Here is a 12,495-nt window from a genome sequence, read left to right as displayed (position 1 = left end):
GCTGGGCAGCGGCAAGAGCCAGGGAGGGACGGGGCAGGCTGTGTCTTCACGTGCCGAGCCTGCGCCTCTGTTCGCGGAAACCCTGCAGTTGTTCGCTAACACCCAGAGAGAGGCTTTGGGATTTGTTTGCGTTGTTCTCCTCCCTGTGTAGATGTGAACATGACCTTCTTGCTTGTTTTCTGTTTAATTGGTGTTCCTTTCCTGTGTCTTGAAGAAGAGCAGCAAATTATAGCCATCTGGCAAAGGAGACTACAGAGAAATTAGACACTGTCCCCCTACACACACACACACACACACACACACACACACACACACACACACACACACACACCAGTTTGAGCCTATCCGTTCTTTTCTCTCAAGGCTGGGAGCCAGCCACACAGGATAAAGGCAGCAACTGGAGGAGCAAATCATTTAAGGGAGAAGACAGATTCTGTTCTGTCAGGTTCCCCTTGAGTGTGGAAGAGCCAGTCAGCGGAGAGAGGGGAGAGAGGAAAAGACAGAGGGAGAGAGGGGGAGAGGGGATCTGTTACAGGCAAGGGAAGGCGTGACCTGAATGGAGAATGCCAGCCAATTCCAGAGACACACAGGGACCTCAGAACAAAGATAAGGCATCGCTGACAGCACACCGGGGACCAGCTCGCCTACAAGCCACACTGAGGAGGACCGAGGCCAGGCAACCAGGAACCACTCAGGCAGAAAATGAGGTGAGTGACAGGGTGGGGCAAGGCTGGGGTGCTCTTTCAGAGACCAGGTGTCAAGTAGCCCTAGAGGGTCTGACCTTGACCCCTGAGCAGACTCACCTCTGTGTCCTGTGGGTGGTGGTGGGGGTGGGGGGGTTTCTCATCAACCCTTGGGGCTCTGCGAAAGGAGATTGGCACAAGGTGCCTTGTCTGGGACTCCTGCAACTTGACTGGGCGACTATGCAAATCCTGCCCCGGGCAGCTGAGGTTCAGATTTCGCTGTGCCAGCACAGGGCGCTGCCTGCTGGCGGGTCGGGTGGGGTGGGGTGGCCCCTCCTGTTGCCTACAGAGCTGACTTCCACGTTTCTTCCCTGCAAAGGGCAGCGGTTGATCGCTCCCCACACGCTGTGAGCGAGAGATGTGTTTGTGTGTTTATTTCTGCGGACCGGAAAAGAAACCAGCTTCCCACCACTTAGCTCTGTGGTTTCTTAGCCCTTCCGAAGTTTGCCAGTTGAAACCTCAATTTAGAAAAAAACTAAAACCTGTCCCCATTTTACAGTTCCTTGGAAATTTCTGCATATCCCCCTGAAACCAGAGGTAGCTGGTGGGATGAATCAGGGTAGGAGCGGTACCAAGAGGCTCTTAAAGGGCTACCACAGACGTGGGGGAAATCAAATAAAAAGACGCGCCTCAGGGCATTCCGACACTGCGGATTTAGCATTCTAATGGGTTTTAAGCTCTCCAGCCTTTCTCCAGAGCCTACATTGAGAGTTACCTTATCCTTCCTCCCAGGCAGTCCTTTGCAATGTTCCTCGGAGCCTCAAAGTCCAGCCACTCTCATTATTCTTGTGACTTTTAAATGTCCCTGTTATTTAAAATGCAATACAAACAAACAAAACACAAACAGACAAACTCCGAAACCACCACTCTCCCTCTGTGTGAAGTCCCCAAAACACCTCTTTCCCATTCATTTCCTGTCCACTTGGGAAAGCATTGCTGTTGGTTTCTGTCCTGCAAAGTCAGCTAGCACTTTTGCTGGGTCTGGAGGAGATGAGGGGGTGCAGCCTCTTTGAACTCAGATGACTTACAGGGCACAAAGACAATAACGTCTTAAAAGTTATCTCCATCATCCTACTCTTGCTAAATCCATTGTCATTTTCCACCGGCTACCCAGAGTCATTACCCTTCCCTGTAAGGGACGTGGGGTTTCGAGCCCTTGACATGCAATGATAATCTGACTGACCTGCGCCTTCCTGTCTCCATCCAGATCCCTCCCTACCCCTTTGGCTCAGCCATATCAACCCACAGGGCGGAATAACAGCCATGGGTCTTTGCATATGCTCAGCCTAAACTGAGAGCATTCCCCTGCCCCCACTTTAGTTTGTACCTTGACCCATCAAAGCTGACCCAGAGCCACCTGTATGGGAGAGTAGAGCTGCCCCTGTGGGTTCTCAAGACTGTAACTGTTTATGAGAGAAGAAAGCCTCGCTTTTGTTCTCCCTTGGAGCTACTGGTGGTTTCCAACAGCTAACCTTCAGGTTAGCAGCCCAATGTCTAACCACTGCACCACCAGGGCTCCATTTCCTCTTAGGCGCTTGGTACATATTGGTTGAACTGAACTCAGTTGTTCAATTGAAAAAGAACTCACTTGAAAGAGAAAACAATATTGATAAAGTGCTCTCCTGGAAAAGTCTCTAAGTGAACTTGTCTTCCATAGATAGAGTACCTTGGCATGTGTAAAGCTCTTTTACATGGACACATTTTCACCTGGAGATCATATTACAGATGAAATAAGGATTTACAGATAAGCACCTATGCAAATTGGCCAACACAACATTGAGGGTAGAGCAGAGGCCAAGGGCCTGAGGACTGCAAGTCCAGGGCTTTTCCCTACTCTATTCCACCCGCTTGTCAACCAAGTATATCATTCTACACCATTCTATCCAGTGGCATGCAAGCCTGGCCATATTAAAATCTCTTAGCTTGGTAGCGTGAGGTAAAAATAAAATAAAATAAAATCACTTGTGGTGCTTTAACAACTACCAGTGAGCTGGCCTTACCCCAAACGAATTAAAGCAGGCTCTCGGGGGGAGGGGTGTGGGCATTATAAGCATGTTTTTAAATCTCCACAGAAAACCAGGGGCTTGATGAATTATTTTTCACAGAATTAATTGCTTTGGCCAGATGCCTGGGTATTATAGAGGCATGAGCCCAGCTTCCTCGGTGAGCTTTTGTTATTCCTGTCTTCTGTTGAAACTAATTTACCATATGGTATTGAGCATAACAAGTCATCGGGTGGGGTATCATTTTATCGTCTGCCAAGAAAGGGTGCTGTCTTAGAGCTCTCCGCAGTCCCTTAACTCTAATACTCAGAACTTTGAGTCATGGCGTTGTTTCGATTGGAATAAGGAAAGTGACGAGAGTGTGGGGAGTACTGCTCGTTCCACAACCATCGCTATATTTAGGCATTTTCATGGGTCCAAGTAGCCCACTCCTATTTGGACGAGCGCATGAAATCCCATCTTTATGTAGCTACATTCTTTGATTAGCTAGGGGTGGGGTAGAGCTGTAGATAGCAGGTGTCAGAAATTGGACAGCCAGAGTCTGGGGGATCAGAAGTCAAAACCATTGCGTGAGTGTGATGCAGAATGACAGCTGCTATTTACATCCTTCCATGTGCCGCTTAAAGAATGGAAGCCGGCAAGCATATGCCCAAGCCCATAACACACACGGAGCTAGTTGTTTCAAATGTTTCCACCCGCTTGGAGAGGCAAGCGCAATAGAACAGAAAGCTGTGCAGGTTTTCTTCCCACGCTGACCAGTCATCTGCCACAAAAGGCCCTGCTGGGCCAAAGCCCATGCTGTCAGTGAGCAGTCTTTAACAGAACCAGCCTCAGAAGGTTAGTGCCTCCACGGGGGTCTGCAAAAAGCAGGCATGGAGAAAGCTGACCTTTCAGCCTTGCATAATCTGAGTGCCTCCAGAGCAGGGCAGTTCAGTTTGGACAGCAAAGCTCATTCCTAACCCCCCAGCCTTTCGGGAAGCGGCGTGATGGAGTCATCCTCAGTAATGTTTGCCTTGGACTGGACGGTTCACAAAGGCGTTTCCTTGACACTGATAGACAGCAGCCCTGGGCGACGCCACTGTTATCACCACTTCACGGATAAGGAAACTGGGACCGTGGGTGATTTTCCCAAGGTGGATCAGATAAATGCAGGAAAACACTGGACCCGGATCGACTTCTTCTGACCCAGGACCAGGGCTTCTCCACTCCCAAGCTGAATTCAGCCCCAGCTCACCATCCTGTTAACATGGGCCCTTTTCCTTATGTGGAAGTGGGCTGGCAAGTTAGAATGTCTAAACACAGCTTTCCCCCTAGATAACTTTCACCATGTGATACTTCCCTTCTCACTCCTTCTGAGGCTCTCCCTGCGTGGACTAACGTTCAAAAGACATGTTGTCCCTGACGATGGGTATAAAATGCCTGCTTAATAGCATCGAATTTGTTGCTGCTAGATAGGGCTTAGAAAAAAATTTAAATACTATCTTCTTTTATTGTAAAAAAAACCCCATAATTCTTCTAGATAAATTTGAATCTTTTACAAACTCAAAAGTAAAATTTTTAAAAACTCATAATGGTAAAGCATTTATCTGCCAAACAGAGGGTTGATGGTTCAAATCTACCCCAGTGACTCCATGGCAGCAAGACCGGAAAATCTGCTTCCATCAAGATTCAGCCAAGAAAATCTGGTGGGAGAAAATGCAGAACCGAGTTAAAAATTCCCATGGAACCCAGATTTTCTGGAGCGATGGAGGCTGGATGAACCCTAGAAACGATTGCCTTCAGGTGGTCACTAAACCTTACTCCAAAATGTGCCCCTGGAAATATTCTTAAAGCCAAACAGTAGTTTAACTTCACCAGTGAAAAATGTCTGCCTGAAGGCTTGTGAGATTTTTCAGATCTGTCTATTCAAGGTGGGTCAAACTTACAACAGAGCGCACATGGGTGGATTAGGTGGCAGGTGTAGATGGCACTAAGTTTATGATAGTGGGGGAGGAGCAACCCCAACTCGGAAGGCGAGGATGGTGGGGTGACTGGCAGGATGTAACCACTGCCATTGACCTGAACATGTGGAAGCTGTTGAGTTGGTGTATGTTCTGATGTGTGTTTTCTCAACAGCCGCAAGGATAAAATAAAATCTTAAAACAAAAAAAGAACCCACCCCCCTCCCCCAAGGGAGTGGGAAGAGCTTTCGTTTTAGAATGTGTGCCACTCGTGCCTCAGCAAGTTGGGTAACCATGCTGTTGTGGAGCCGACTCCTGGTGCCCCCGTCTGTAGACAACGGAACTGCACACCACTGGGCTCTCAAGGCTGAGAGTGTGGGTTGCAGAGCACGAGGCCTTTCATATGGGGAACCCTGGGGTGGATTTGAACCTCCAGCTTTCAGGATAGTGGTTCGATGCTGAGCCATTTGCCCCACTGAGGGAGTTCCCAGCAAGTTGCTGACAGGGCAGAATTTGTGTCTACTTTGCTCATTGTTGTGTCTCTAAGACCTATTTAGTGGCTGGCACAAAACAAGTACTAGGTGGTCGGTGAATGTACGGTATTATTTCAGTTCAAAACCATAAAGCTATACGGTCGTACTTCTTTCAGGACAGGTTGGTTTGTCCTTCTGGCAGTCCAAGCTACATTCATATTTTAAACCAACACCATTTTTCTAATGCATCCACCCTTCTCCGGTACTTCTTATTGCTTGGTCAGTTTTCATATGCCTGGTGGGCGATTGGAAATACCATGAGTCAGGTGGCCCTTAGTCCTCAAAATGACATCCTTGCTTTTTAACTCTTTGGAAAGATCTTGTGCAGCAGGTTTACCCCGTGCAATGTGTATTTCTTCTCAGTCGTGAGTCATCCTCCATCAGCACATGAAAGTCCCCAAGCTTTACTCCAACCACATCATGAAGATCCACTCTACTTTGAGGAAGTGACTCTTCCCCGGTTGTTTCCAACCCTAGGGGCTCATCTTCGGCACTCTACCTGACAATGTTCTGCTGCCATTCATACGGTGTTCCGTGGCTAACATTTCAGAAGTGGACAACCTAGTCTTTCTTCCCAGTCTATTCTAGTCTGGAAGCCCCACTGAAACCTGTTCATCATGGGTGGCCTTGCTGGCACATGAAATGCTGGTGGCGTATCTTCTAGCATCACCACAACATGCAAGGGACCACAGCATGACACACTGACAAAGGAGTGGTGGCAAAATGATGTAGGGATAAGGTGACCCATTCCAATTTCCTGGGGAAACGAAAGATTGGAAACAGCCTCAATCAAACATCAAGGCAGGATGTGACTCACTGAACAGGGGTAGATGTATATGATGGAACTCAGCAGAAGGAGACACTTTTCGTGTGTTGATGTGGAAAGATATACAAGATAGATAATGTCATGTATCAAGAACAGCAAGGAGCATCACAATGAAGAGAGGATATCACCAATTTTCTAACAGAAATAACAGGTGAAACATACAAGAGGTGTCTGATTGATCAGAAATAGATCTGTAAGATTAAGTTTGAAGTTCACCATCTTAGAGATGGGAACTCCTTGGCTAGACGACGGTAGAGAGAAAACATTTTATTGCATTTCCACATATACTTCTGTCCTTTTGAACCGCTTGAGTTTTTATCAATTCCAAACTTCAGTTAGTCAGAGAGAAAATCATTTCATTTAATGCATCATATAACAGTAAAAGTAAGCAACCCAATCCCGTAGGCCTTCAGTCAGTTCATAATAAAAGGCTTTTTAACAAAGAAAAAACATGAAGCAGCTCTACTCTGTCACGTGATGTCAGTACAGATCAAAACTACCTCAGTGGCACCCACAACAACACAATTCACTTTATATATGAATTAATAACCTCTATCTGTATTGTCTTTCTGAGTACTTAAAAAATCAATTGTTTATAATTTATCCACACACATATGAGTACATGCATGCAGACACAAATACACACATGGCATCCCTGAGCAGTGCATATGGTTTATGCTCACTCCTCATCTAAAGGTTGGCAAGCTTCAGAAGAAAGGCCTGGTGATCGGCTTCTATGGACTTGAATTACCCACTGAGGCACAGTCCCTCTAACACATGAGCTTGCTGTGAGTCAGAATCAGCTCCACAGCAAGTGGTTAGTTTGGTCCCTTACTTATACCTCTCTAGTACATGCATGAACCCCGCGCTTTAGGGATCATAATCTCCATCTTACAGATGAGGACACTGAGGCTTGGAGACACTCGTTACTGAAGATTCCAAAGCCAGTAGGTGGGGAAAGTCCTCCTAACTGTAAGGGGTGTGAATAGAGCGGTGCAGTGTGATACTCCCTCTGACTGAGACAAGGAGTGATGGCATCGGACATCCTAGGCTGGGAAGCTTTTGAAGTAGATGGTGGTGAGGAAGGAGCACATCATGTGCATTGGGGCACAGGCATGGAAAGGCACAGCAGCTCCCAGGGTGGTGGGAGGCCAGCCTGACTGGCATCGAGATGAGGCGGAACCTCAGAGCAGTGTGCCAGGTCAAAGATGGCCTCAAAAACCATGCCGGGAGCAGGTAGATGCTTTTCCCTGCAGGAGCGGTGGAGTGGAATTGTCGCATCCGTGTTTTAGGAGATCAACTTCTGTGGAAGATTGCTAAGTGTTATAAAGTGAGGGATAGAAGCAGGAAGACCAGTTAGGATGCCTGAGCAATAGACAAGATAAACCAGTTTAAACTGAGTACTGAGGACTTGCTACAGAAGAAGACATGAGTTTCCAAATTGAAATACCTAGAATAAATAGGAGTCGGTAACTACTGAGTGTCACGTAAGAGGGGAAATGTGATAAATTTTCAGGCATATGTAAATAACAAGATGATCAGCCTACTAAACGCAATATGAAATGAGGACAAGGTCCTATTCGGGAAGAGGGCAGGGTCTTTAAGCTCAGGGACCCTGGCACTTGCAGGAGGATGGGGTGTTCGATGTCTGGTGAACACACCAACCAGTGCAGTTTGGACCAGCCTCAGTTACCTCTAGCTCTTTCTGCGTCAGCCACAGTTGGCACGTTCTGTAACTTTTATTGGGTTGTCCTTGGACCTTGTGCAACCCTTTTTCCTGTCCGTGATCTCTGGAAATGAGCTACAAGCCTTTGGCCCTGTTCTTAGAACTCTTTCCAAGAGGGGAAGAGGAACAAACTTGTTTTGCTCATGCTTTCTTTATTCAAGATTTTATGTGTCTTGACCAATTTTGTGGTGAAATACTTGATTCAACCGAATAAATCTCGGTTAGGTGCCCCAGATTCTATCACTGAAAACCCCAGATTCTATTACATCCCATCCCCATATTAACAACCAAGAGTCAGCGAGGTGCTTCTGACTGAAGGAGACCCCATGGGTGTCAGCACAGACCTGTGCTCCTCAGACTCCTCAGTAGCTGGTTTTGCAGCGGGCGATTCACCCGAGGGTCCTCTCACTCACGGCCATAGACGAGGTTTCTACTTGATGAACAGGCCCTGTGGGCTTCTGAGACGGTCACCCTTTGCGGGAGCAGATAATCAGCCCCCGGGAACTCTGGTTCTGATTTCACCATGGTTTTGCTGCTTAATTTTTTCAAAGAATGAGTCGAGGATTAAGGAAGCCAAACTGGCGAAATGATAGTAGCGCTCACCTGATCATAAAATTCACATGGTCCACAGTAAAAGGAAAGGTAGGAGCATCCCACATTTGGGGCTTTCAGGAAAGGTTTAATATGGTTATCAGATCTTTAAAAGAGTGAAACTAGGTGGGGGGGGGACAACTGAAAAATCACTTAGCCACCCCTCCCCTGCATTGCAGGCTGCATTTGCATAGGCAGAAGAGGGGGATTATTTCCCAGATCCATGGCAGCAAGGTTCCAAGGACTGGGGCTCCCGGCTGCTGGTTTAGTTCAAGGTTGGGGACCTGTGGATGTAAGCAGACTGCCTTCATCTTTTTCAGGTGGCTTTTCCTCTGTCACGCTCTGTGCCTCTCACTGCTGAAAGCGTCAGCCCACACCGTGGAGCTAAATGACATGTTTGGTCACCTCCAGTCCCCGGGCTATCCAGACTCCTATCCCAGCGATTCTGAAGTGACGTGGAATATCACTGTGCCCGAGGGATTTCGGATCAAACTTTACTTCACGCACTTCGACTTGGAATCGTCCTATCTTTGTGAATACGACCATGTGAAGGTGAGTCGGGCACGGCCCCCTCCTGGAAGTTAGGAAGCACAGGAGAATTAGACGCTGGCTCCCAGGGTAGCAGACTGATAAATGAAGGCTGGCGATGGCAGGAAGTGGAGAGAATTAGAAAAGACTACCATGGAAGCTGAAGGCGATGGGGTGTGACTCAGCCGAACACACTTTCCATGGGGAAAAGCTTTTAGAGTCCCACTGCCTCTGGCCAAAGGTCACCCTTAGTTCAACAAACAGAAAAGGGCAGAGACCCTAGAGTAAGCAAGAATCAACCAGACACAGAGCCAGAACGATGTCCAAATCCACAGCATTAGAAAGCACTGCCTTATTTCACCAACTGGGAACGCTCCAGTGCTTGGAGAAGGTAGGGTGAGCTGGAGCACACGGGAGGAGGTGTGTTTGGATAGGGGGTTGGAGTGAGATTCTGAGAGACCTTGCGTGTCATGATAAGGAATTTGCATTTTATCAGCAAAGGACGTAGATGGAGGTGAAAGGTCATGATCAGAAGTGATGTAAACAATTTATGGAGAGATAAGCACATATGTGGATTTTATCGAGAAGCCACCCAAAGAATGGCACAGCTATGAAGCCGTTCTCGTTTTAAAGCAGAGCTGAGAAAGGTCAGAGTATTTCTGACAGATCGGATTGAAGGTTGTCTCTCATTCAGGGAGATGTGGGGCCCTCAGATCCCACTTTTTAAGCCTGTAGCACAAGGGCGGGGGGGTGCTGCTCCATAAGCTTTCCTACACTGCCATTTTCTTAGAGCAGCAAGCAGCGCTTGTAAACCACGGATGTTGCAGTTAGCAGCCCAGCTGTGGAATCCCTCTGCACACCAAACAAACTCACTGCTGTAGAGTTGAGCATGAATCCTACAGACCCTACAAGACAGAGGAGACCTGCCCTTTTGGGTTTCTAGGGCTGTAATTGTTTCTGGGAGTAAAAAGCCTCATCTTTCTCCCACAGAATGGCTGGTGGCTTTGAATTGCTGCCCTTGTGGTTTACAGCCAAATACATATACAAGGGTTCCAATTCCTTTGGGAAAAGGGTTCATGCTGGGGTGTGGGGGAAGGGGCAGTGAGGCTGTATATCTCTTGCTTGCTCAACTGGCTCTCTTTCCAAATTCTGTCCTGGGAACCTCCCAGCTGAGATACCTGAAGCCTGAGACACATGTAGGCCTCCCTCAGCAGGGAGCTATGCCCTCAAAGGCTGGCATCTGGCACTCACAAGGACAAGCCAGAGCCCATGCTCTTGCCAACACATGTCCAGCTGAGCTTCCCTCTGTTCCTAATATAACCTTAGCCAATAAATTGATTTTATCTGGGCTCTTGGCATGATGATCACGTAAATGGGCCATGATTTCTAAAGTCGTATATTCATTCATAGAATACCAGAGGTAGGTTAGGCTTTTCAGACCATCTGGTTCAACTCCATGCAGTTGGCAGAGGAGAAAACAGAGGACTTTCTAAAAGTAGGTACTGCAGCACCTTTGAAAAATTATAGTTTGAATATTACTGCTGTAGTAACTTCCTCCGCTGGACCGATGAAGAAGAAAATCCAAAATTCATGTCCAGGACTGTCACTCAGGCCTCTCACTCCCCAACCCAGAAACTTTCCACATACAGTTGGAAAGCCATTTGCTGGTTCTAAGTGTGCCATCGACAACTCTTCTCCAGACTCTCTGGCTTCCTCCTTCTCCATCTGGGTTAAAGTATCCATGTGCCATGAGTCAGCCAACTGCCCTCCCAAAATTCTGTGTTTTCTACCCATTCATTCCATGACAGGAAGAGAGGCAATGATTTCTGATTCCTCTAAAATCTCAGAATTCTATTCTCAATCCAAAAAGTCCTGATGACCCAGCCAAACCTTCATTAGCCTACTCAGGATAATGTCAGTGACATGTAGCAACTGTCCGTGGTCAAAGTCCCATGGTCATCAGCCCTCCAGGCAGTGTCTGCCGTCTGCTGGGGAGGTCTCAGAGAGCAGACCCTTTGAAGAGGATATCATGCCTTCACCACCCGTTTCCAAGCAACTTTAAATAATATTGGTTTAAATACTAACTTAAAAAATAATCATCTCATTTTATAGAACCACACCCCTTGTTATAAAGGGTCTTCTTACTCTGTGACTCAATCTCCCTGACAAGTCTAACAGACAAACAAAACAGCAGCTGCCTGTGAGTTGATGCCAACTCAAGACAACCCCGAGGGGGTCAGAGTAGAGCTGTGGACTTGAGTGGCTGATTTCTCAGAAGCAGAGCACCACATCTTTCTCCTCACTTGCCTCTGAGTGGACTCAAACCTTCCTGTTAGCAGCCAAGAGCATGAATAATTATAGAGTCCAGCTCCTCATAGGAACTCTTTCTGGCTCAGTGGAAGCGCACAAAACACTCTTCTCAACTGCTTACATGAGGGTTCTGATGGTGGAAGTACCGGCACTGCACATCGACCACTTGACGAAGAGCAGGACCCAAGGTTGCAGTCTGGATGGTCACATTTGATTAAAATTCCTCTCCAGTGTGATTTCCCACAGTCCTGGGTCTTCAAGGCACATGCACATCTGCTTCTTTGGAATGTGGCTGCAGTGCGTGCATTCCTGCAGTGCACAGCTGGCGGGTACGGGTCATGGCTTATTAAAGCTGCAGGCAGCCTGACACTGATGATAAATACATAGACTGGGGGTAAGGAAGCCTGGATTCTGGTTTTTATTCATTGCTAGTAGTTCATTTGAACAAGTAACTCCTTTCAAAAAGCCCTCTGTTTTCTCCTTTGCCAATTACATGGAGTTGGACCAGATTTCTCTATCCCTGGTATTCTATTAATAAATGGAAGACCTTAGAATTCATGGTCCAACTCCATGATGATCATGCTGAAAACCCAGGGAGAATCAATTTATTGGCTAAGGTCATATTAGGATCAGAATTCCACCCCCCAAGAGTCTTGGTACAGAGTCCTTTAAAATAAACTACAATGGAGTATGATTTTGTAGATGCTTACATTTTTTAAGTTGCAATGTTCGGCAAATGTTGACTATAGTCCAACATACTCTTTAAAATACCTTTAAGATAGTAAGAATATCATTTTTCAGTAGGTACCGTTCCTTTGGTTGAACACCAAGTAGCTTGTCAGGTAAGCATTGGACTGTTAAACACAAGGTCAGTGGTTCAGATCTACTGGCCAATTCAAAGGATTACATTGAGGCTATCTGATCCCCCAAAAGATTTCCAGCCTTGGAAACCCGGGATGGGGTCACTATGCGCTGGAATCAACTCCATGACAGAGGGTGTTGAGCACGAGATGAAGTGGTTGACTTGTTATTTTTTAAAGAACCATGGAGCCACGGTTACTAAAGGAAATAGTTAGAATTCAGAACTACTGGAAGAACCGTAGATGCAAAAACCCCAATTTCAAGCACACAGCACGGGTAGGTAGGGTGTTCGTTGGAAAAGGAGGCAAAAGTCACTGCCGCTCTGAGTATTCTCTCTCTGCTTTTTATTTTGCCTTGTTGAATGTATGCAGTTGACTTTTGTTGAGAGCTCATATGTGATAACTCCTTTGTACTACTCTTAATCTTCTATTCTT

General features: G+C 46.9%; 1 protein-coding gene across 2 annotated transcripts in view; it reads left to right on the top strand.

Moving 5' to 3' along the window:
- Positions 1-376: 376 nt before the first annotated feature.
- The window catches only part of MASP1 (MBL associated serine protease 1), a 79,249-nt gene continuing 67,130 nt past the window's right edge, over positions 377-12,495 (top strand). Inside the window, exons 1-2 of one of the 2 annotated variants that reach the window (XM_075556191.1) lie at positions 377-707; positions 8,683-8,914. In XM_075556191.1, the coding sequence (XP_075412306.1) occupies positions 703-707; positions 8,683-8,914 (237 nt within the window). In that variant the 5' untranslated portion in view covers positions 377-702. The remainder of the gene's footprint in view (positions 708-8,682; positions 8,915-12,495) is intronic. The other variant, XM_075556190.1, reaches the window with a different exon arrangement.

This window comes from Tenrec ecaudatus, chromosome 8 (assembly GCF_050624435.1).
Source record: "Tenrec ecaudatus isolate mTenEca1 chromosome 8, mTenEca1.hap1, whole genome shotgun sequence".
NCBI classification, from domain to species: domain Eukaryota; kingdom Metazoa; phylum Chordata; class Mammalia; order Afrosoricida; family Tenrecidae; genus Tenrec; species Tenrec ecaudatus.
This window is presented reverse-complemented; position numbering and strand designations above follow the sequence as displayed.